Source organism: Rattus norvegicus, chromosome 1, assembly GCF_036323735.1.
Source record: "Rattus norvegicus strain BN/NHsdMcwi chromosome 1, GRCr8, whole genome shotgun sequence".
Taxonomy (NCBI): domain Eukaryota; kingdom Metazoa; phylum Chordata; class Mammalia; order Rodentia; family Muridae; genus Rattus; species Rattus norvegicus.
This window is the reverse complement of record NC_086019.1, coordinates 56,641,561-56,665,322: the sequence shown is the minus strand read 5'-3', so window position 1 is coordinate 56,665,322 and position 23,762 is coordinate 56,641,561. Positions and strand designations below refer to the sequence as shown.

General features: G+C 46.3%; 1 protein-coding gene across 3 annotated transcripts; it reads left to right on the top strand.

Moving 5' to 3' along the window:
• Window positions 1-4,392: 4,392 nt before the first annotated feature.
• Window positions 4,393-23,018, top strand: LOC134482773 (sperm motility kinase 3A-like). Of its 3 annotated transcripts, XR_010059325.1 has the most exons (4): window positions 4,393-7,166; window positions 8,185-15,006; window positions 21,964-22,223; window positions 22,659-23,018. XR_010059325.1 is itself a non-coding variant. In XM_063276972.1 (3 exons), the coding sequence occupies exon 2, from the start codon at window positions 20,673-20,675 to the stop codon at window positions 22,176-22,178; it is 1,506 nt and encodes a 501-aa protein (XP_063133042.1). In that variant the 5' UTR covers window positions 14,305-15,006; window positions 20,647-20,672; the 3' UTR covers window positions 22,179-22,223; window positions 22,659-23,018. The 3 variants fall into 3 exon arrangements, 2 of the variants coding, with proteins under 2 accessions (XP_063133042.1, XP_063133043.1); XM_063276972.1 differs by lacking the exon at window positions 4,393-7,166 and having other exon boundaries at window positions 14,305-15,006; window positions 20,647-22,223; XM_063276973.1 differs by lacking the exons at window positions 4,393-7,166; window positions 8,185-15,006 and having other exon boundaries at window positions 19,434-22,223.
• The last annotated feature ends 744 nt before the right edge of the window (window positions 23,019-23,762 follow it).

Genomic DNA, 23,762 nt, shown 5'->3' with positions numbered 1-23,762 from the left:
TCCTGAGTGCAGGTCCTCAACCTTACAGCTGCCCACTCCAGCTGTGCCTGGGATGGAGCCAGTGCTACCGACCTAGGAAGCAGCTCAGGGACTGTGCTTACTATGTTCCCCATTGGTTCAGTTCATGACAAAGGTTAATCTGAAGTAACAGCAGGAATTTTAGCCCGCTGGAATTCTGTATCTGAGAAAGTACATGTCTTTAGGAACATCAAGATGCTCACGTCTTAACACGTTTCAGCTTTATATGTCACAGATATAATAAAGCTGTTTATAACCTTTTTCTGTTTGGGGTAGCTCAAGGGTAGAATGTCCTGACCCTGAGTATTATATCTAATTACCCAGAGAGAGAGAGAGACAGGAAGGAAGGGAGGGGGAGAGGGAGGGACAGAGACAGGGAGAGAGCGAGAGAGAGAGAGAGAGAGAGAGAGAGAGAGAGAGAGAGAGAGGAACAAAAAGTTTGTAAAAATAAGCAAAACTTAAAAATATATAAATAACTGTAAATTATTAAAAGTCTATATGAGAGTCAATGTTTATCACCCAAAATTGAGGAAAGGGCTTGGAGAAACGAATTATCCGCCTCCAACCTCCAAAAACATACACACACTCAATCAACAACACGTCTAATTATACCTGGAAATACCCATATTTTATAGAATGCCATAATGGAAAGTGAGAAGCATCATTTTCGATAAGGGTTGCCAATATGTTCTTTTTCCAAGGTGTGTGCAGCCGTGCCAGTCTTCCTCACCACGGGATGGAAGAGGTCCCTGACCTGTGAGCCTAGAGGTGACCAGGGGATCTTTGCTCCATTCTGAGACTGAGAGGCAGGATGCCCACTCAAGGGTCCATAGCAGGGAAGGTTTTCAAGCTACGTACAGTGCTGGAAAAGCCTACACAAGGCGTACAGTTAGCAGTGATGTGTTTGCAGGGAGTCCAAGGAACCAGCTTTTTACTGATGCAGGTGGGCAAGCATTTATCATCCACCTGCCACTCTGACAGCAATAAGAGTATTGCTTAAGTTTTGTTTCATAGATTTGATCACTGAAAAAATACCAAAAATTGGACCCTTAACGTTGTAGCAAATAGAATAGTGGATGCTAAGACAGGGACCTTTGACTCTTCTAACACCATTGTCTATTTCAGAGCAAGAAAGGAGAGTTATCAATGGACAGCAGTCTGCTTCCCCCATGAGTGCTCTACCACTGAGTTAGTAGCCTTAGCCCTCCTCACCTTTAGATAAAGGGTGTCACTAAGTTGTCCAAGCAGACCTGAAACTCATGCTGTAGACCAGGCTAGCTTTGAACTTCTGATCCCCCTCCCTACTGTGTGTCTTGAGTGTCTGGGATTACAGGCCCATTTCTCTACAGCTGAGCAGCTTGCTTGTTTGCTTCCTCCTTTCTTTACTCCTCCTCCTCCTCCTCCCTCTCTCTCTCTCTGTCTCTTTCATTCTTTCTTTCCTTTCATTCATTCTTTCTTTCATTCTTTATCTTTCTTTTCTTCCTTCTTTCATTCCTTTGTTCCTTTCTTTTAAGATTCATTTACTTTAGTGCTCTATCTGCATGTACATCTGTGTGTCCAAAGAGGGCATCAGATCTAATAATACATAGTTAGTATCTATGATATGGTGACTGGAATCGAACTCAAGGCCTTTGAAAGAGCAGCCATGCTCTTAACCACTGAGCCTGCTCTCCAGCCCCAGCCTATTTTCTTAAACTTACCACACTTGGTTCACATGAGAATTGTCTGTCAGATGAGTAAGGTAAGGTTACCCTGAGCGCAGAGTGCTTATCCCTTGTCAGATCATCCAGGGGGTTACCTCTGACTCATGCTGTCCTTTTCCAGGTCTGTCACCAGTGCCCTGGAGTTTGTGGGCCTCATCCACAGAGGTATGCAACTCAGAGAACATGGCCCCTAAGGCTACACCCACATTGTAAAAGCCAGCGATGTCAATCACAGCAGGTTAGATGTCAGCCACCTGAGTCATGCAGTTTGACCACATGAGACTCACCCTAGGACTTAAATGCAGTGCGTTCAAGGTCTCACATGCTATGCTGGACAGCTGCTCTGGGCCTCCACATCATAAGCCAGAGTGCAGAGCCCTGGGCACAGCAGGACACACCCAGGCTAGTTTTCACTCCTATGGAAAGCCAGTATAGATGGACATTCTCCATCTTGCTACAGTGACACTTCTGTAAGGGACGAGACTGCTTAGGGCAGCATTGTCTGTTTAGTAGGCACATCCACCTCCAGGACTTGCCCCCTATGGACAGTGCTTGAGCAAAGCCTGCCTCATGGTGCTTAGGGAGTCTCAGTTGTCTGCCAATGGATTCCCAGACATTCAGCTCTGTCTGATGATTGACAGACCTTTGTGACCCTTCTGTTTTCCACTCTCCGGACCACAGCCCCAAAGTCCAGCCAAGCTGACCTTCTCGAGAAAGCAAGGGCAGGTATTTGTGGATTACCACTGCACTGGGCTTCATCTCCAGTGGACCCACCCGACCATGCTGAGCAGCTCCTGGGGGCAGGTTTCAGCACATGGACTGGGCCAGCAGTGTGTATGCAGGTGAATGGGGGACGACATCTGCCCAGTCAAGAATGCCAGAGTCATCAAAGGGCAACACAGTAGAGAGAGCTTGTGAACTGTCAACAGAAGGCCATGTTATACTCCATGATGGGCCTTATGTTGTTCTGTGTCTAGAAAAAGGGTTACCTGCAGTTAAAAGGACTGTGGTATCCAACAAGGGACCTCAATGACTACCAGGCCATGGTGCCTGTCTGGGAAGTGGGTGGGTCCCATGGTCCCTCCAAGAACCACCTCTGTTTGCCTGTTCCTGTCTGGATAGCATGCTCACAAGCGACTGGACTGCTTACTTTACAGCTGTGTCTGTGGTGACTGGGTTTGCCCTGAAGGAGGCCTTCTTTATCAATTAGAGTCTGGCTGTCCTAACAGATGCCCTTATGGCCTTGTCAGAGCACTGTGACCACATCCCACATCTGAACAGCAAGCTAATCAACAGGATGCTCTAGGAGTCCATCAGTTTGTCTTCCTCAGAGACCCCAAAATACAGGGGGCAGAGAGCTGGGCTTTAGGGAGCTACCACAGGCATGATTGCTCTTTTTTGTAAGCCGCACCACCTTTGGCCGAGTTACAGTTCTGCCAGGCCCTCCCATGTTCTGTCTTCAGCATCTTTGTGTGTCAATGCAGCTTACACTGTGTATTAACTGTGCTGCACGTTGGCCTATAGGCTGGGCTTTCCTCTTGATTTTCCAGCAAGACCACAGAGTTCCCGGGGGAGACTCTCATCATGGCTCTCCATATTCTGACAGGCACAGTCTGTGGATGTCTCTAAGGTGTTGGAGTTCGGACCCCACTGAGGGGTGAGAGGCTTTCAGTGACTTATAGACCCAAGGCTTGGGCATGATGGCTTCTTTTTTTTGGTTCTTTTTTTCGGAGCTGGGGACCGAACCCAGGGCCTTGCGCTTCCTAGGTAAGCGCTCTACCACTGAGCTAAATCCCCAGCCCCACATGATGGCCTTTATTGTGTGTTTGGTAGCATGTATGCCCTGCTGCAAGTGTAGACAGACACTCCCCATGCCTGTAGTCTGTGCTTGGAGTGTGGGTACACTCTGTCCATGCAGACAGCTGTCTCCGCACACACAGATGCCATTTTCATGATTTACGCCTGTCATCTTTGATGTTTCTTTTAATAGGCAGTCATGTAAAGTCACTATGATTTTGTGGTGACTTTCTTTCCCCAGCCTTCAGATGAATATAGGAAAGAGACTCTGGAATCTGCCTGGGCTCCTCCTTATGCCCACACCTTGACCCCACTGAACTCTCTTTGGCAGAGACATGGCAGAGCCTGGCCTTTAATTGTCCTGTTCATTCCCTATGGATTGTGACCACAGTCTGCAGTTCTGCACAGCCTGCCATCCAAGGAAATTGGTATAGTTCCCCACAATGTCTCCACAGGCTCAGAGGAAGGACATAAATAGAATCTTTATGGGACCCAAGTGGCTTCTCAGGGTCAGCCAATGGTCTTGGCTCCTTCTTGTCTCTGAAGACACAGGGCACAAGTCCTGACCTCCATGCACCTTTAGCTGCTGCACACACTAAGGATGAGTCCATTGGCTTCTGCTGCTTCTGGGAGTCCTGAAAACCACAATCCCTCAACCAAGGGAACTAGTGGGGGACAAGTGAGCTCCCTGAGGACCAGAAGCCCCACCTGGGTTCACTGCTATGTTTCCCAAAATAATGAAGAGCTGCTGTCATAGCAGGCCATGCTCTGGTGGGTAGGGCAGACAGGCACATCCAGACCCACAGAAGGCTGTACTGTGGCTGTGCTGGGCATCCCAGGGGCGGGGTGGGGTTGGGGACGGGAGACAGTTGGTCCATGGGTACCATGGATATACATGGACACCTAGGCACATAAGGGGGTATGCATATACACGAAAAAACTCCCTCTCACACAGAAGTTGGCATGATGTATAGAAAAACAAGTCCATCCTGAGTGTGGGCTTCACTTTAGATATTAAGGTCCAACATTAAAACAGGAATGTGTGAAGACAAGGAGCTCTGTGTTCCCTGGGACCAGAAGGAACAGAGTGGCTGTGCTGACTCACATGAAATAAACTCTCAATCACAGTCTGTGACAGCCAGGTCACAGGACCCAGGCTGCTGTGTTATGTGTGAGCACCCAGTGCAGCCAGAAGCTAAGTACTGAGCACTGACTGGCCCAAGCCCAGAAAGGGTCTCTGTTTTTCAGAGTGCTGGGGGACAGTGCAGTGTGTAGCAGTTTCCTCTTGAAGACTCTTCTGGGGTTTTGAGTTCCCTGTAGAGGACCCTCATGGCTACAGACACTAAGCCTGGGAGGAAAGATCCTCATCTGTAGAGTTCATTGAAAGGCCTGAGAGCAGAAAAGCAAAGAAGCAGCAAAATGTGCCCCTTCTGCTCACTGTGGTTCAGCTTCTGCCTTTGCAGTTGAGCTCAGGTGCCCTGGAGTCCTCCCTAGCCTGAGTGAGTGATTTCAAGGCCAAGTCACATCCTCCTGGTTTTTAGTATCAAACGCAGCCCAGTTTCAGCCCAGGTAAGCTGTGAATACCAGGTATGCCTTGCTGTCTGCATTGTAGGGGAACTGTTGAGCCCCAAAGGACGCAAGGGCTACAAGGTAAGGAATCATAGGACTGGGCTAGGCCTGGAATCCAAGTTCCCTTCACCCCTGCCTGGTAACTGGTTCTTGCTGTGTATAGGGGACAGAAAGATAGGGTCCTATGGGAGCCCTGGCACAGGCCTGCCCAAGCATGGCTTAGGGATCCTCACAACATCCTAGCATTTGATGTGTCCCCAGGTTTGTCTACCACCCTCAGCCGTGTGCCATTTTCTGTGCCACCTGCAAGGGACTCTAAATATCTTCCTACAAAAGGTGATCAAGGAGGGGTTGTACAAGGACACATGGTGGCTCTGTGGTGAAGTTAACATGGACCAATAGATTAGAGGGCCAGAGCCCCAGGACCAATGCTGGGTGGACACACTCCTCTGACATCCAACACAGAGATCTTTGTACAGAGATCAAGAGAATTCTTATCTGAATAGCAGTGCAGAGCACCTCAGGCTCAGGGACTCAGGACTGACACCCATAGAATGCTGTAGAGGAGCCGTTTGTGATTCAAGGGCTCATCTGCCTGGGTCCTTGAGCCTATAGAGATGAGCAGAGGACTGGGCTGTGGCTGGTTATGGGCTCAGACAGGGAGGTGCTAGGGAGCTTGTTTTTGGCTCCTGGGAGTAGAGCAGTTTTTCTTTCCCTGTCCCTGCTTTTTGAGTTTTTCTTTCCTTGGGAAAATGGAAGGACTGGAAGAAGTCTGGCTATGGAGAGTGAGGCTGGCTGGGAAACTGCTCGCTGTTCTCCATTGTCATCCTGCTGGGGGTTTGGGGTTGTTGGCAGGTTAGCCTCTCCACCATTCCAGTCTGCTTCTCTCCATTTAATCCATGCATCTCTGTCTCTTCGCTTCGTTACATGGATGCACAAGTCCTACCAGTAGCTGCCACTCCAGGGCATAAGTCCCTCAGTGAGTGAATTCCAGATGGTTCTGTCTAGAGAGAAATTGGACAGGGTCGTTCATCAGTATGTAGGAACATGGAAGATGATACTGCACTGCACCCAAACACATTTCATATAAAATCAATCCTACTGGTCAGGTACTAATCCACTCTATTTACACCTTTCCCCATTATTGCTATTCACTGTACTGTGAATTTTTATTATATTTTACTTCTGCAAAAGAAGAGACAGAGTTTAGCACTGGAGATTCCCTAGGGACTGGCTGGAAAGGACGCCTTGACACACGTGTGCTTCTGGGAAAAAGCTCTTTCATAGGATGCCTCCATGAGTTCCAGGATGTGTGGAGGGCTCTGTGCCCTATCCAGGGTTGACCTCAATATATTAATGGGAGCTGATGCTTCTCTCTAATAGAACAGTGCCACCCTCCTTGGAGATGTCTGTGATTGTATATGCTTAGCTTTAGAGTATCATTATTAGGAGACTTTGCCTTGTTAAAGTAGGTGTGTCACATTGGCCTGGGCTTTAAGACCCTTTTCCTATCCACATGCAAGCCAATCTTCCCCAAGCAGCCTTCAGATGAAGATGTAGAACTCTCAGTCTCTCTGGCACCATGCCTGCCTGGATGCTGCCATGCTCCCCAGCTTGAAGATAATGGACTGAGTTTCTGAACCTGCAATCCTGTGTTCATTAATGTTGTCCTTATAAGAGCTGCATTTGTTGTGGTGTGTCTCTTCTCAGCAGTAAACCCCTAACTCAAACAATGTCCATGTTCCCTTCTTCTGCCTCCAGACATTAGAAGCTTCCTACATGAGCGGCATACTCTTGGGATATGGCCCTAATAGGCGCTAGGCTGTCTGCTTGATCTGAGAGTGCTAGGACATCCTGCTCCTAAGGGCATTGTTACCGCTCCCTTGCAATACTGTTTATAGCATCAGCAGGCTCCTGCTCTGTTACCCGCTGAACACAATGCTGTCTTCTACAGGAGTGGATCCAACAGCTCTCAGAACCTCCTCAGGAACTATGTGTTTCCCAAGGATTACCTGCACTTGCTTACACACCCCTATCCTGTGTTCTGAAAACTTTTCAAAGCCCATTCATCTGTGACTGGTGAGTTCAGGACAGTAGTCCCAAGTGTCTTTTCCTACCCTGACAGTTCACTCTCATGAGGCATCACCTGCCCTTGACAGAGGATTTTCCGAAGGGGCATTGGATGTGCAGGAGAATTGTGTGTCCTGAGTCTTTTCAGAGCAGCACAGGAGGACATCAAGGTCCCATTTGCTTTTGGTTTTTGAACTCATGGGCCTGGCACGGTCTTGTTGGTATTTAGGTCCCTGTCAGTCCTGAATTGAATTTTAGCATGGGAACCCAGGGCAGTTGTCTTCAAACTTATTCCTAGCATGGACCACATCTTCACCTCAACAGACATAAAGCAGGACAAACACCAGGCAGGCAGAAAACCCTCAGAGGCTGGAACTGGCATGTTCAAACAGTCTGGCTTGACCTTGGCCAACACAGGTTCAGAGAACAGCCTCTATGTAGGAAGATCTCCTTCCTCCTCTCAGAGTTTACGACATGTAGACTTAAGCTAAGCTGCTGGCACACATGTGAGCAGAGGCACCAGCCTAGGCTTGTTCAATATCAAAGCCTACCTGCCACCCCTGTATCATAGTCATAGCAGCACATCTCATGAGAATTCTAGGGGTGGTGATATTCTGGGTGAATATTCTGTATTCTGCTGCCAGTTTGTTTGCTTCCACATGTCCAACTGTGAGAAGGGATTGAGAAAGGGAAGGTGATGAAGTCCTGCTAATATCTACTTGGTGCCACCAAAGACAATGTGGTTTTGCTGGCAAGATATTTGCATTAGATTTTATAAAAAGTGACCTCAGGACAGTAGGTACTCTCAGGAAGGTGCAGCATGGTGGGTACAATGGAACAGGATCCCTGAGGTTGGTTCAGTGGGCCAGGGTCCCTGGGGGAGGAGCAATGGGGCAAGAGCCCTTGGGATGGGATCTTGTAGTAGTGACCCTGTGGAATGGGCAACTGACAGGGACCCTGGGGCAGGTGCACTGTGATGTGCACCCAAGCTGGAATGTTCAGACAGGTGTGTGTTTGCTTCATGCAGCTGCTGTCTGAAGTAGAGAACACTGTCAACTGCCCCAGAGGGGATTTTGGGAGCTCCTACCAAGAATGCCTCAGCTCCTTACTGAGAAGATATACATTCCACAGATGGGGCTTTATTGAGATGAGCAGATTCTAAGGGGGCTGCCTTGAATGAACAGCCAAAAAAGGAGAAATGAAGAACAAGCAATTGCACCAGCCATGTCGAAGGTGACTTTGCTCTGAAGAATAGGACTGGAAGAAACTGATTAAGTCAAATCACTTCTCTATCTCTGTATCTCTATCTCTATCTCTATCTCTCTATCCACCCATCCATCCATCAACCATCCATCTATCTATCTATCTATCTATCTATCTATCTATCTATCTATCTATCTATCTATCTATCTATCTATCTATCTATCTATCTATCTCCCTGAGGGAAGTCAGCTTTCATTTGTAGGAAGAAGGTCACATCCGCGCCCCATTATGGTGAAAACCAGGATTGCAGGGAGTGAGATAGATGGGTTATTTCTTTCTTCCTTCCTTGTATCTTCTTATATCTTTGTATCTTTGTTTCTTTGTATCTTTCTTTCTTCCTTCCTTCCTTCCTCCCCCCCCCCCCTCTCTCTCTCTCTCTCTCTCTCTCTCTCTCTCTCTCTCTCTCTCTCTCTCTCTCCTTCTTTCTTTCTTACTTCTTTTTTGCTTTTGGTAGGATAGAATGCCAGTTGTGGCCAGTCCCCATCAGCATCCACTGTGCTACAGACCCAGTCTCAGTGTGACACAGAAGAGGCCTAATTGGAAAGTTTGTCCTCTCTCTAAGGGATACTGTATATACAGTGCTCTGGACTGCAGGTCAGACAAGGCCTGCGTTTAGGAGACTTGTGGACAGAAGAATGTCTGTGAGTCTGGACTTAGACTCCGTGGAGGGCTCAGGTCACCTGACTGTCCTGAAGCTTCCCACTGTGAATTATTTCCCTCCTACAGAGTCAGCCACCTGAGCAACTTCATTTCCTGGTTATCCCTTAATCCTCTTACACTGTGTAGAGTGTTCAATCTCAGGGAGGGCCTGGGAATCTGAGAGACACCACTGAGCCCCCTGGGCCTGGCTGATTCAACCTGAGGCTACTCTGTGTGTCTTCATTTTGCTCACCCACCAGAGACCTCAAAAGTCAGCAGTGAGCTTGCTGTGAGGTCAGGAACCTCCATATTGGCCCAAGAGCAACTGTCCTCTTTTACAGGTTCATCCACAGAGCACGTAATTCTGATTGGTGCAACAGTCTGGAAGAGTGAAAGACGTCATCTCCCAAGGGCAAGTGCTGTGCTAGTGGACACTGAGGAGCTGCACGGATCAGACCCTTCCCCATCCTTCTCCAGCCTCTCTTGTTCTTCCTTGAGATGTTTCCTACAGATCTGAAAGATCCAGGCAGTCCATGACATGCATTTGAATTTAATCTCAGGACATTTTACTCCTTGCTCTAAAATTAAGACCAGGTAATTCATTTGTTTGTTTGTTTATTTATTTGTTATATGTAAGTACAATGTAGCTGTCTTTAGAAACACCAGATACAGCATCAGGTCTCATTTGAGATATTTGTGAGCCACCATATAGTTGCTGGGATTTGAACTCTGGACCTCTGATAGAGCATTCAGTGCTCCTAACCACTGAGCAATTTTTCCAACTTCCAGACTAACTTTTTAAATTCCCATAATGTATTCTTTATTCAGGTTACATCCTGATCCCAGCCACTCTCCCTCTGCCTGTCTTCAGGGTAGGAGATTACAGGAAGGCCCCAATTTTCAGCAGGGGAGTGGGTTTGCTTCCAGAGCAGGCAGTGGGGTCGTAAACATCTCACTCTCAGGGAATTGGGAGCTTTCCCATATAAGAATTTTCTGTGGTGGAAGCTCAGTTTGCTGTCTGGCTTCTTTTTAGTTTTCTCTTGCTTCTTCTGGAATGAGAATTTCTTTATTAAGAGCTTAGAGGGTGTTTCTGGCCAGACTATGTTCATGTGCAGGCCCATCCCTGGACGGCTGGATGCTTAGACTCTCCTGGGGAGACCTGTTTCCTTTCTGCAGCAGGCCAGCTACTATGAGAACAAAAGGACCCCATCAGATGTTCACAGTGCACAACACACATACACAAACTCACGCATGCACACACACACACACTATACAAATATATATATATATATATATGTATATATCTTCCATATTCCTAAACCCACACAACATACACATCACGTGTCAGATGTGCATGCACATTACATATATCACAGACATATATACACTGTGCACATCACACGTGCCATTTGTACTTATATGCACACATGCATGCACACCTCACTCTACACACATGCCTGCCATGCACACATGTATATAGGAACACCAAAATGAGTGAAGAGATTTTAAAGGAGGCTTGTGCAGTCAGGGTATGATAGGCTTGGGCATGACTACCCTCTGTGTTACAGTCAACTGCGGTCTGGTCTTTTAGCTACTTTCACAACAGGGCCAGTGCCTGTGTAGAAGGAACACCAAGGCCACATCTCAGGGAAGTGAACTGAGGACTCAGAAGAGGCACAGGCCCTGGAGTATGGAAAGGCAGAGCATGGTATGCAGATGTAAATGCTGTAAGGCACTCTGGCTTGTCCACTCCAATAGGCACAATAGTAAGCACGAGGCCAGTAGATGTCGTATCCGTGGGAAGAACCCTCTGGATGCCATGTTAGCAACTTAGGGTGTTTCTTGTTTTCAGTCCATGCTGTGGACAAGGAATCAGGAGGTGTGGGGTAGAGTGGAGACTTGAGCACCTACCCTCTATGTTGTGAACCTAGTGGATGTTTTTCTGCCCTTCTAGAACTGTGAGTGGCCTGTGCCAGCACAGCAGAATGGGGACATTCCCAGTTCCATAGGATACTGCAGGCTTGGGGACTGGGTACTTAGGCTTTTGGCTGTGCACCACACCACCTTCCTGACCAATGGTACATTAAGTCAACCAGTGCTTGCAGAATGCTTGAGACAACACAAATGTCTCCTTTCTAACTGGAAACAACATATAAAGGTCTAATACAAGTCAGTAATGTGTCTCTGATTGTCCTGTGGCACTGGGTGAATTAAGGACATGATGGAGAGCATGCCAAAGAGTCTAACTCATTCTGTCCCATCTTCCTTCTGAATGCAGGTCTCCAGGATCCAGTGCTCACACGGACTCAGGGCTGCTGCTCAGGGAACCAGCAAACCCTGTTGCTCTGACCATGCCACCGTGAAGGGCGGTCTCGTTCTGTTCCAGTCTCTGCGGTGCCACTGTGTATTAGAAAGGACATCTTTCAAAGGAGGGGTTGGTGAAGGGCAATTTACCTTCTCTTTCAGAGATACAACTGTCTGAGGAGAGGCTAGGAGGTGTTGCAGAACCAAAATATAGAGCTAGAGGGATCATAAAATCGAGGTTGGAAGGTTAGCTCAAGGCTGCATGTCCCTGAACACCTTGGTGGGGGTGAAGGGTGACTTAATAGTCACTAGTAGCCCAGTGCCTGTCAGTACTCTACATGACCTTGTTGCCCTTGCTTCTTCTGGTGCTCAACAGCACCACTCAGATGCAAACAGCAAGGCCTAGATAGTGTCCACATCTCCCATGGCTTGACACTGTGCTGGGTTTGATACTACAAACTGGGAGGCTGGGACTTGAACTTGAGATCACTGACTCAGGCTAGGGAGGACTCCAGGGCACCTGAGCTCAGCTGCAAAGGCAGAAACTGAACCACAGTGAGCAGAAGGGGCACATTTTGCTGTTTCTTTCCTTTTCTGCTCTCAGGCCTTTCAATGAACACTACAGATGAGGATCTTTCCTCCCAGGCTTAGTGTCTGCAGCCATGAGGGTCCTCTACAGGGGATTGAAAACCCCAGAAGAGTCTTCAGAAGGAAAGTGCTACACACTGCACTTCCCCCAGCACTCTGAAAAACAGAGACCCTTTTGGGATTTGGGCCAGTCAGTGCTCAATAGTTAACTTCTGGCTGCACTGGGTGCTCACAAATAACACAGCAGCCTGGGTCCTGTGACCTGGCTGTCACAGACTGTGATTGAGAGTTTATTTTAACTGTGTCAGCACAGGAACTCTGTTCCTTCTGGTCTGAGGGAGCACAGAGCTCCTTGTCCTCACACACACCTGTTCCACTATTGGACCTTAGTGTCTTAAAGTAAGCCCTACACTCAGGATGGACTTGGTTTTCTATAAAATCCTGCCAACCTCTGTGTGTAAAGAGGGGGAGGGGAGGGATGGAAGGATGGCGAGAGAGAGAGAGAGAGAGAGAGGGATGGATGGAGGGAAAGACAGAACAAGAGAGAGAGCAAGAGTGAGAGCAAGAGCAAGCGAGAGAGAGAGAGAGAGAGAGAGAGAGAGAGAGAGAGAGAGAGAGAGAGAACATGCACTAGCCACCAAAGAAGCATTCCTGTATTCTTCATTAGCCTTACAGCTTTGTCTCTCTTCCCTGATTATTGCCTTTTCTGCTGTGTTGGGTTTTTTTGTAAAGAAATGCTTGACTTTCTCTTCCTTTCTGTTGATCTGGGGTTTGGTTCTTTTTTTCTTTGTTACCATGGAGATCATACTGAAAATGCTAAAATACTACCAGTCCTATGTGAACTGTATTACTGCTATTTTGACAGCCCTGAACAACTTCTTCAGTTTCTGATGTCAATGAAGGAGATGTCTGTGTACATGAGCCTCGGTGGCACTGCTGTTTGTGGTCATATAACATGGCATCTCTCACATCTTGGAGGAAGCAGAAGTTCACCTTGCCTTTGGGGATTGTCCGGGGATCACCTGTTCTTTATTTCTTCTTGAGATTCTGAAATCCTTTAAATCGGTCTTCATCTGTGGGAGTTTCTTAGTTTTCTTCCTCAATTTTGAAGGAAAATTTTACTAGAAAATCATAGTTCCTAAAGAGTGTTTGTGTTGTTGTTTTTGTATAGTGTTGTGTATACTCACCCATTCTGTGAGTCTGTGTGAGTGTAAGTCTGTGTGTTTGTAATAAAGGGTGGGAATGTGTGTGGTGTGGTATGTGTGTGCTTGTGTGTGTGTATGTGTGTGTGTGTGTGTGTGTGTGTGTGTGTGTGAGAGAGAGAGAGAGAGAGAGAGAGAGAGAGAGAGAGAGAGAAAAGAATGAAGCAGTCTTGTATGTACACTGTTATGGATGTGTCCCACCATGTGTGTGGAGGTTAGAGGACATTTTTGTCAGACCTTATCTTACCTTGTTTGGAACTAGGTGTGTGGTTTGATGTTGCACATGGCAGGTTGCCTGAATGACAAGCTCCCAGGCAAATTTCTGTCTCTCCTGCTTTTCCTGCTTCCTAAAAGCTCTGGTATTACAGGTGTGTGCTCAACTTTCGCATGGGTTCAAAATCAGGTCTTCACCCTTTGCAGGGCAGATGAGAATCAAAAGCCTTGGAAGCTGTGAGGAAGGCATCTTCCTGTCACCCTACAGGTGGTAATAAGCTTCTTTATTATGTCTCATGAGCAGTGTTGGGGTGCAGGAATCACCCCACAAACCAGACAGCCATTTCAGTCAAGCAGGGACAGTTTATGGAACATATATCCTGGGACTGATTGGTCAGAGACACATGTCACACAGGGGAGTAGAGACTGCAACCCTATTTCCAAGGACTGCAGTATGAAAGGCAAAACCACAGAAGCTCTTAGCAACTAAGAGCTCATACACAGGTGCCGAAAGTCTTCCCAGGCAGTTGGGTAGTTGGTTCGGGTCCAAGGTTATTGTTACTAGCATACAAAGCAATTCTAACTAAACTTAACTATGATTGGCCCTAAAGGAGGGCACAGGTTAGGGTAATTTCCAGGAACAACAGACCACACAACTTAGTGCGATATGTAGTTAATGATTAGCTGGGCATGAGAAAGGTCCTCTGTAATAATGTAAGATGGCTGGTGACTGGTATTAAAACAAAGTGGCTACAGTAATGTCAGAAAGGCAGCAGCCACCCAGGTCTTAAAGAGAAGATTACACACACACACACACACACACACACACACACACACACACACACACACATATATATATGTATATATATATATATATATATATATATATATATATATATATATCTGTAGCATCTTCTTAAACCCTTCAGTTGGAATGCAAAAGGGACCCATGGAAGGTAGACATAAGGAATTTAAAGGAGGAGGCACAGCAAAAGTTCAGAGAACTAAGGACAGCAAACCACCCTGCAGGCTTTGATTTATAAAAGCCTAAAGGCTCCCCATAGCCAACCTAAGCCAGAGCCTTGGAGTCCTTCCCAACCATGCAAGGACAGGTCCTATTGTGACCTCATGAGGAGTGATTGTGAGGCGGTCCAGCCAACAGATGTTAAGCTGTAGCCAGGCCTGGATTTCCTTGAGTGTGTTTAGAGGAGTGGTGGAGTGGAGACTTTGGTGATTTTGGTGGATCTAGTGAGCAGTGTGTGGATTTTGCATTTGATTGATTTGTGAGTAGCTTGTGTATGTGTGTCTAGGTCAGTGTTTGTGTGGAGGGTCGCTTTTGTGTGTGTGTGTTGTGTGTGTGTGTGTGTTTGCGTGTTTGCGTGTGCATGTATGTTGTGTTTTAAGTTTACTTGAGTGTGTGAGTACCTTTGTGTGTGTGTGTGTGTGTGTGTGTGTGTGTGTGTGTGTGTGTGTTGGTATACTTGGGGGTGACTGTGAGTGCATCTGTGTGTGTGGGTGTGTGTGTGCCCAACTTGTGTGTGAGTGTCTGTTGTGACGTACGTGCACTAGTTGTAAGTGTGAGAACACCTGTGTGAGGAAAAGTATTGAGGCTGGCAGTCAGCTTGGCCATTGTTCCTAAGGTAAGCATCTACCATATTTTGGTTTAAGTTTATTTGTTTATTCACTTTACATCCCAATCACAGCCCCTCCCTCTCTCCTCTCCTCCTAGTGCCACCTCACTGCCCCTCTTCCTATAATTCCCTTCCCTTCTTAGAGAAGAAGTAGCCAACCCCTTGGGTATCACTCTGCCCTGAAATAGCAGGACTAAGTTTATCCTCACCCACTAAGGCTAGAAAAACCAGCCCATGTAGGGGAAAGGGATCCAAAGTCAGGCAACAGAGTAAGAGATAGCCTCTGCTCCAATTGTCAGAAGAAGACACTTACATTAAGTCATGTCTGCAAGTCATAGAATATAATTAACAATGCTCTGTCCCATGTGCTGGGTCTCAAGTTCAGCCGGTCATTAGTTGGACTTTCCTTCAATCTCTGCTCTACCTTTATCCCTGAACATCTTGTAAGTAAGACAAATGTTGGGTTGAAGGTTTTGTGGGTTGGTTAGTGTCCCCCTTCCCCTAGTGAAAATCCTTTCTACCTACAGGACATGGGTATGTCAGTCTCTCCAACCCCAGCTGCTACTAGGCTCAGCTAGCATCACTCTGACTCCCTGGAGCCTCCCACCCCCAGTCTCCTTCATGCCAGAGATGCATTGCCCAAACCCAGCTTTCTCCTTTCCCCTCCCTCTGTGCCCTGCCCTGTTCTTGTCCCCAATCCTCTCCCCATCAGTTGCCTCCCTCCACTCAACTTTTTGAATTTCCCTTTTGAATGAGATTCAAGCATCCTGCCTTGAGTCATCCTTATTCAGCTTTTTTGGGGTCTGTTGATTATAGCATGGTTATCCTGTACTTTGTAGCTAATATCCATTTATAAGTGTATACATACTAGGTTTGTCCTTCTGGGTCTGGGTTACGTCACTCCGGATGACATGTTCAGTTTCTAATCATTGGCGTTCAAGTTTCACAGTGTCCTCCTTTTAATAGCTGAGTAATATTCCATTGTGTAAATGAACCACATTTTCTTATCCATTCTTCATTGAGGGACATCTGGGTGGTTTCACGTTTCTGGCTGTTATGAATAAGGCTGTTATGAATACAGTTGAGGAAGTTGCCTGTGGTATGGTGAAACATCTTTTGGATATATGCCTGGGAGTGGTATAGGTGGGTCTTGAGTTAGAACTATTCCCGATTTTCTAAGAAACGGCCAAATTGATTTCCAGAGTGGTTGTGCAAGTTGGTACTCCCAGCAACAATGGAAGAGTGTTCTTCTTGCTCCATATCCTCAACAGCATGTGATGTCACTTGAGTTTTAGATCTTACACATTCTGATGGGTGTAAAATGGAATTTCAGAGTCATTTTGATTTGTATTTCGTTGATGACTAAGTACGTTGAACTTTTCTTTAAGTGCTTCTCAGCCTTTAGAGATTCCTCACTTGAGAATTCTCTGGCTCTGTGCCCCTTTTCAATTGGGTTGTTTGCATTCACAATGTCTAGCTTCTTGGCTCCTTTATGTATTTTGGATATTAGCCCTCTGTCAGATGTAGGATCATGCAGATCTTTCCACACTCTTTAGGCTGTTGTTTTGTCCTAAAGACAGTGTCCTCTGCAACTTCAGAAGATTTCAGTTTCATGAGGTCCCATTGTTGATCTTAGTATCTGAGCTATTGGTGTTGTGTTCAGGAAGTTGTCTCCTGAACCAATGAGTTCAACACTGTTTGTATTACATTTAGTGTGTCTGATTTTATGTTGAGATCTTTGATCTACTTCATAATCCAAAATTAAAATTTTACGGTTGACAGCTTTTATATGGGTTTTAAAGATCAGAACATTTTCCCTTGAGTTTTGCTAGTTAACTACTGAACTATCTCCCTAGCCTGGGGATATTGGAGGGTTTGGGTTTGTGCTTGGGTTTGGGTTTTTTCGTTGTTTATTTTCCTAAGGATAGGTTTTTCTGCTTAGCCCTGAGTACCCTGGAACTTTCTCTATAGACCAGGCAGGCCTCAAACTCAGAGATCTTCCTGCCTCTGCCTCCTGAGTGCTGGGAGGAAAGGTATGGACCATCACGACCCAGGGATTATCTGAGTTTTAACCTTTTATGCTTCTGATTTTATTTTTTGGTTTTCTTTGCTTGGATTGTTTTTGGCTTTCAGAGTTGTTGAGGTTGTTATTTTTTAATTCTCTTTTGTTTTTCTTATGTTTACAATTTGGAGAATTTTGTGCTAATGTTGGTTTCAATCTTGTATCTGTTGAGACCTGTTTTGTGACTAATTATATGGTCAGTTTGGGGGAAGGTATCTTGAGGTACTGAGAAGAAGGTATATTCTTTTGTTTTACGATGAAATATTCTATAAATATGTTAAATCCATTTGGTTCCTAAACTTCTGTCAGACTAGCTATGTCTCTGTTTAGTTTCTGTTTCCATGATCTGTCCATTGATGAGAGTGGGGTGTTGAAGTCTCCAATGATTATTGTGTGAGGTGCAATGTGTGCTTTGAGCTTGACTAAGTATACTTTTATGAATATAGGTGCCCTTGCATTTGAAGCAGAGATATTCAGGATTGAGAGTTCATCTTGGTGGATTTTTCCATTGATGAATATGAAAGTTTTTTGATAACTTTTGGTTGAAAGTCAATTTTGTTAGACGTTAGAATGGCGACTCCAGCTTGTTCCTTGGGACCATCTGCTTGGAAAATTGTTTTCCAGACTTTTACTCTGAGGTAGAGGCTGTCTTTGACACTGAGGTATGTTTCCTCAATGCAGCAAAATTCTGGGTCCTCTTTTACATGTCCAGCCTGTTGGACTATGTCTTTTTATTGGGGAATTGAGTCCATTGCTGGTACGAGATATTAAGGAATAGGATCTAAGGATTGCTGTCTCCTGTTGTTTTCATTGCTAGAGGTGGAATTATGTTTGTGTGGCTCTCTTTTGTGTGTGTTACAAGGGGATTACGTTCTTCCTTTTTCTAAGGGGTAGTTTCGCTCCTTGTGTTGGAGTTTTCCATCTGTTATCCTTTTTAGGGATGGATTTGTGGAAAGATATTGTGTAAATTTGGTTTTGCCATGTAATATCTTCTTTTCTCCAGCTATGCTGGTTGAGAATTTTGCTGGATACAGTAACCTGGTCTGGCATTTTTGTTCTCTTAGGGTCTGTTTGACATCTGCCCAGGATCTTCTGGCTTTCAAGGTCTCTGGTGAGGAGTCTGCGGCAATTCTGATAGGTCTGCCTTTATATGTTACGTGACCTTTTACCCTTACTGCTTTTAATATTCTGTCTTTGTTTTGTGCATTTGGTGTTTCTTTTGTGGTCCAATCTATTTGGAGTTCTCTAGGCTTCCTGGATGTTTATGGGCATCTTTTATTTTAGGTTAGGGATGTTACCTTCAATAATTTTTTGAAGATATTTACTGGCCCTTTAAGTTGGGAATCTTTCTCTCTTCCATCCCTATTATCCTTAGGTTGCTGCAATTTTCAATTGCCATCTGGTTGTCTCTGGTGTTATCTGGTCTTGCTGACGATAACAGTGGCTTGACCCTCCTGTAAGCCTGTGTATCAGCAATCCTGGAGACCGGCTTTCACACAGTCATTTCTGGGTACAGAGAGCTTTGGGACTGGCTCAGCTCTGGTTGGAGGCAGGAACTGAAAGGGTTCTATCCCAGACTGCTCCTGGGTTGGTGTGTCCTGAGGGCTTCAGGCAGGACCCTTGGAGCAGAACTGATGGTCTTAGAACTGCTCTCTAGTATGTCTTCGCCCCTTGTGAATGGCTTTCAATTCTTGCACAGGGAGAGACTGCCTGACTGCTCCTAGGATCCTGGGTGCACGGGGCTCTAGGCAGGTTCCTCTTCTGCCAGGAACGTGAGGAGAATTGGTGGCCTCCCCCATGCTCCCAGAATTCTCCTCACTTCTGAGAGTCCAGCTGTCTCCCCCATGGGATTTGGGTACCTCTCATAGGACTCTTTATGCATGGGAGTTTTGGTTATTGCTGTTTTTACTCTAACTGGGGATTTGAGTTTGTGATTATTTGTGGTTTTTAAATGTTATATAAATTCTTGGAGAATTTCATCTTCCATTGAATGTATTTGGATCCTCTTCACTCCCTGCATCCTTCACCAACTCCTCCCACATCCATCTTCACAGTCACCTGCCACAACCCACAAATTCATGGTTTTTTAATAACCTGGTGTCCTGTGTTCCTGAGTGTGGGGAATGACTCTCTTCCCTATGTGTCATCAACTGTCAATGTTCCCACTCTGGGTTAGTCATGCAGGACTGCTTGATTTTGTGGAGATCTGATGCAGGCAGTCACAGCTGTTGGGAGTTTATGAATGAGGTGGTCATGTGTTGAGAAGATATTTTGATACGTCTCTTCCCAACCCCAGAATCTTACAATGTCTCTGCCCTTGTTTTCCATTATAGTCCCTGAGCCATGGAGGGAGGGAGGGAGGGAATGTGGACACACCACCACACCTGTTTTGCCTGAGCACTTTGTCAACAGGTATTCTCCAGTCTTTTAGCAGCTATGAGTTTCTGTGCAATTGCACCAAGAAATTTCTCTGAGATATGAGAGTTGTACTATTAAATCTGAAGACTTCTTGCAAGGATGTGCATATGAGTAAGAACATGCTGTGTTTGTTATCTTGAGTCTGGGTGAGCTCACTTAGTGTAACCTTGTCTAGCTCCAAGCATTTAGTTGGAAACTTGATAATTTCAGTTTCTTTTACATCTGAATGACATTCCACTGTGTGTAGGTACCACACTCGCATTAGTCATTCATCAGCTGGACGGATACCTAGGCTGTCTACATTCCCTGCACCGTGAACAAATGAAACAGTAGTGAACATGGATGAACAAGTGTCTTTGCAGCAGGAAATATTGTTCCTTGAGTATATCCCAGGAATGGCGTAGCTGTATCAGGTGGCACACCTATTTCTAGTTTTCTGAGGAACCCCCACACTCTACAGTGGCCACCTCAGTTTATATCCTCCCACGGACACTGTGCATGAGGGTCTCCATCCCCCACATGCACCCCAGCATTGTTGCCTTTGCCATTCTGATTAGAATAAGATGAAGTCTCAAACTAGTTTTAGTTTTCATCTCCCTAATGGCCCAAGATGGTGAACATATACATATATATTTCTTAGCCATACATTCCTTAGCCATGCATGACTTGTGAGAAAAACCCTTTGAAGACCCCTATCTCAATTAATCCCAATTGTTCACTGGGACGTTTCCTTAGAGTTGTCTCTTTAATACTTTCTATATTCTAGGAGTTTTGATGAGTGCGTTCTATTTTGTTTTAATCTCTAGGTTTTTAGCTTTTATGTAGTTTTGCTTGTTTGGAAGTTGATTTTGTTTCATTTCATTTTCTGTAGCTTGGGTTTTCTAACTGTTAATAGTTTTAATTTCTTTGATCGTTCATTTCATTGTACATTCTTTTTCTTACACAATCAGTGATGTTGATCTTAGTGTGGCTGAGCTGTGCTCCTCCCTGCTAGTGACTAGTATGTAGTTTTTTACTTAGGATTTCCTTGGCTTTGTGCTTTGTTTTACTTTTGAGGGTTTCTGTTGTTGTTTTGGTTGGTTTTAGTTTTCTGTTTTTCTTATTTTTCACTATTTTACTTTCCATCTTAGCTTTCTTTCTTCCCTTTATTTCTTTTTCCTTCCTCTTAGGTAGCATTTATACTCTGTTACCTCCAATGAGCTTCGGGAGCAAACGGGAGTCAGAAAGGCTCCGATCTCAGGGCAGCTCTTGCACAGAGAGTTTCTGCTCTCAATATTTGGTTTTGAATACCATCGGCCATGGTTTCCACGCGGCCGTGAAGTTGGCCGTGCACCGCCTCACAGGTACCCCCGTGGCTGTCAAAATGCTCCTCAAGAGACAACAGTGGTGCCAGCAGGTCACATCTGAGGTAGAAATCATGATGAGGATCAACCACCCAAATATTGTATCTCTCATACAAGTCATTGACACTGAAAAGATAACATACCTCATCATGGAGTTGGCCAAGGGGAACCAGCTTTATTCTCACATCAAAGAGGCTGGCCATCTGCAGGAGGATGAAGCACGGGGCATATTCAGACAATTATTAAGTGCTGTGGGATACTGCCATGAAGAAGGCATTATACACCGGGACCTTAAACCTGATAATCTGTTAGTCGATACCAAGGGAAGAATTAAAATCATTGATTTTGGTTCTGCCACTCAAGTGCGGCCTGGGCAAAAGTTGAGAAAGCCCTATGGGACTTATGCATTTTCTGCTCCTGAGCTGTTACTCGGGAAATTTTATGAGGGCCCCAAGGTCGACGTGTGGGCCCTAGGAGTAATTCTTTATTATATGACAGTTGGAAAGGTCCCATTTGAGGCTGCCAGCATACCGCTACTCCGAAGGCAAATTGTGTTAGGGACGTACGTTGTCCCACCTGGCCTGTCAGAAGAGCTACAAGACCTGCTGAGTCTTTTATTGAAAGTGAACTCCCAGCAGAGGCCCACAATTCCTGATCTTTTGACTCATCCCTGGCTTAAGATAGACTCAGAGGGGTTCCCACAACCTTGTAAGGAACTCATCCCCCTCAGGCCAGACCCAGCCATTCTTAGAGCAATGCAGGACATTGGATTTGAAGCCCAAGAGGTTAAAGACTCCCTCGATCAGAAGAAATTCAACCAAAGTATGGCTTGTTATTACCTATTGGAAAAGCAGGCTCTTCAGGAGTGTGACAACCCAACCCGGCCTCATCCATGCATGACCCCATTCCCGACCCTTGATTACCCTGCTACTTCAGTGCGAGGGCTCAGAAGTCGAGGAAGCGAGCCCAGATGGCTCGGGTCATCCTCCGATAGTCAAGGTTCTGACCTCAGCCAGACTCCTAGTCATCGATTAGTCAAGAGGGCCAGTTGGCCTGGCGGTCTTCTCTGCAGGCCACGTCAGATAGCACCCACAGTGGAGCTAACCCACAGAATTTCTATTAGTGACCCCTGCTTTTCTTCAGTGCACAGCAGAGGCAAGAAGACCATCAACACTGAAAGCACAGAAGACAAATCCAGTGACTCAGCAGAGGTTAAGCCTGTCGCAAGCAGGCCCTGGCCCAAAAGATTTAGGGGGTGGGTCAAGAACATCCGAAATGGCCTGATGAACCTGTGTTGCTGCATTCCGTCCAGAAAAAAACCTCCCCTGGGGCACAACAGAGTTGTTCCCCAGAAATGAAGAACATGGAAGGAATCCAGAGAGCAAGCATCCAACACTGCCCAGGTACATTGCTGAATTTGTATCTATTTTGCTCGTGTCTGAGTCAACTGGCAGGTTATCATAGTGTGTATGTCTATGGGACGATGCACGGGGAAGCTAGGTCTAAAACACCGTGGTACGATGGTTAAGTCTAAGCTACCAGCACATCTATCATTGCCGACTGTAACTCCCATGTTCATCCTGCTCATGGGAATACTAAAATACATTCAACTAGAAAGAGACAGCAGGATACTAACCAATGTAGGAGGATGAAGTTGGAGAAGGAAGAGAAGGAGATGCTGAGGGAGGAGAGGGTGGTATGGGGTGGGGGCTAGGAGATGAGGGGAAGAGGTTCCGAGAAGCTTGGAGAGCAGTTTGGAACAGGGTGACCACAGCTGGAGAGATGCCCTGTCCAGCAGAGGTCCCAGAGTCCCTCTCACATGTGTCATTGCCTTTTAGAAGATCACTAGAGGATGCCGGATGCTGCATCTCTGCAGTCCCAGTATTGAAGTGGACCCACGTGTGGACACGGTCCTGCAGAAGGGAGCGCTGTGAGAGCTGTCACCTTCCAGGTCAGCTGTGGAAGGATGAAAGCAAATGAAGAGATGCCAGGTGGCAAGAGAGCACCTCAAAGGCATCACTCTTCCTGGTGGAGGTTGAAAACCAGTCCAAAGCTGGTAAAGACCAGAGCCCTTTTGCCGACCAGGGTCACATCACACACCTCCTCTTGGCACAAGTTCTCGCCTCACTCTTAGTGGAGAATATATGTCTTCTCAATGTGTTTATCCGACTCTGAGAATAAAATAGCTGTTTGTGAAAGATGACCTCGTAGATGTTTCTGCATCTTCTTCACATAGGGAAATTGGCCCTGTGGCATTCCAAGGCCCCAGGAAGCACTGGGTAATAGGGCCCACCTCAGGGCCAAAAAGGTCATGTGTCCTAATGGGGTCCTTACATGCTGGACCACTGTGTGCTGGTCATAGTCTGCCTCTAAGTGGCCTCCATAGGATTGGGCGCTGGGAGTTCCTGTCCCTTCTGTCAAATTTGTTACTCCTTCAGGTGCCTCACCGGCATGCTTCACTGTCACCAGTGACAAGGCAGAGCCCCCTCTTCCGGTATCGCCTCTATGGATGCCCAAAGGCCTCAAAGTGGCTCTGCATCCTCAATCGCCTCATCTGTCAGCCCAGTCTCTGCTCTCTCAGCACAGCTAGCAATGGTGAGACAACCATTGCACAGACCTAGGAGTCTAAAATGACTGAGGCCACGAGCATGGACAGACAGGGCCGTGGACGCAGGAACCCAGCACTGAGCCATGACAACGAACATTCTAAGAGCTCGGTAAGGACACTGTGCTCCTAAGGCCTTCAGTTTTTATAACAGGGCCTCTCCCTTTCTCACTCACAGCCCTCTGAGATCCAGCCTAAACTGGACAGACCCTGGAATTCTCTGAGAGACTGTTGGACTGGGTGTGGTGGGTTCCTCTGTGCAGAGCACTAGGTCCTCAACCCTGGACCCTTAGGTGGCTTCCTCCCAGGAAACCCCTCAGAGCCCCTCCTGACAGGC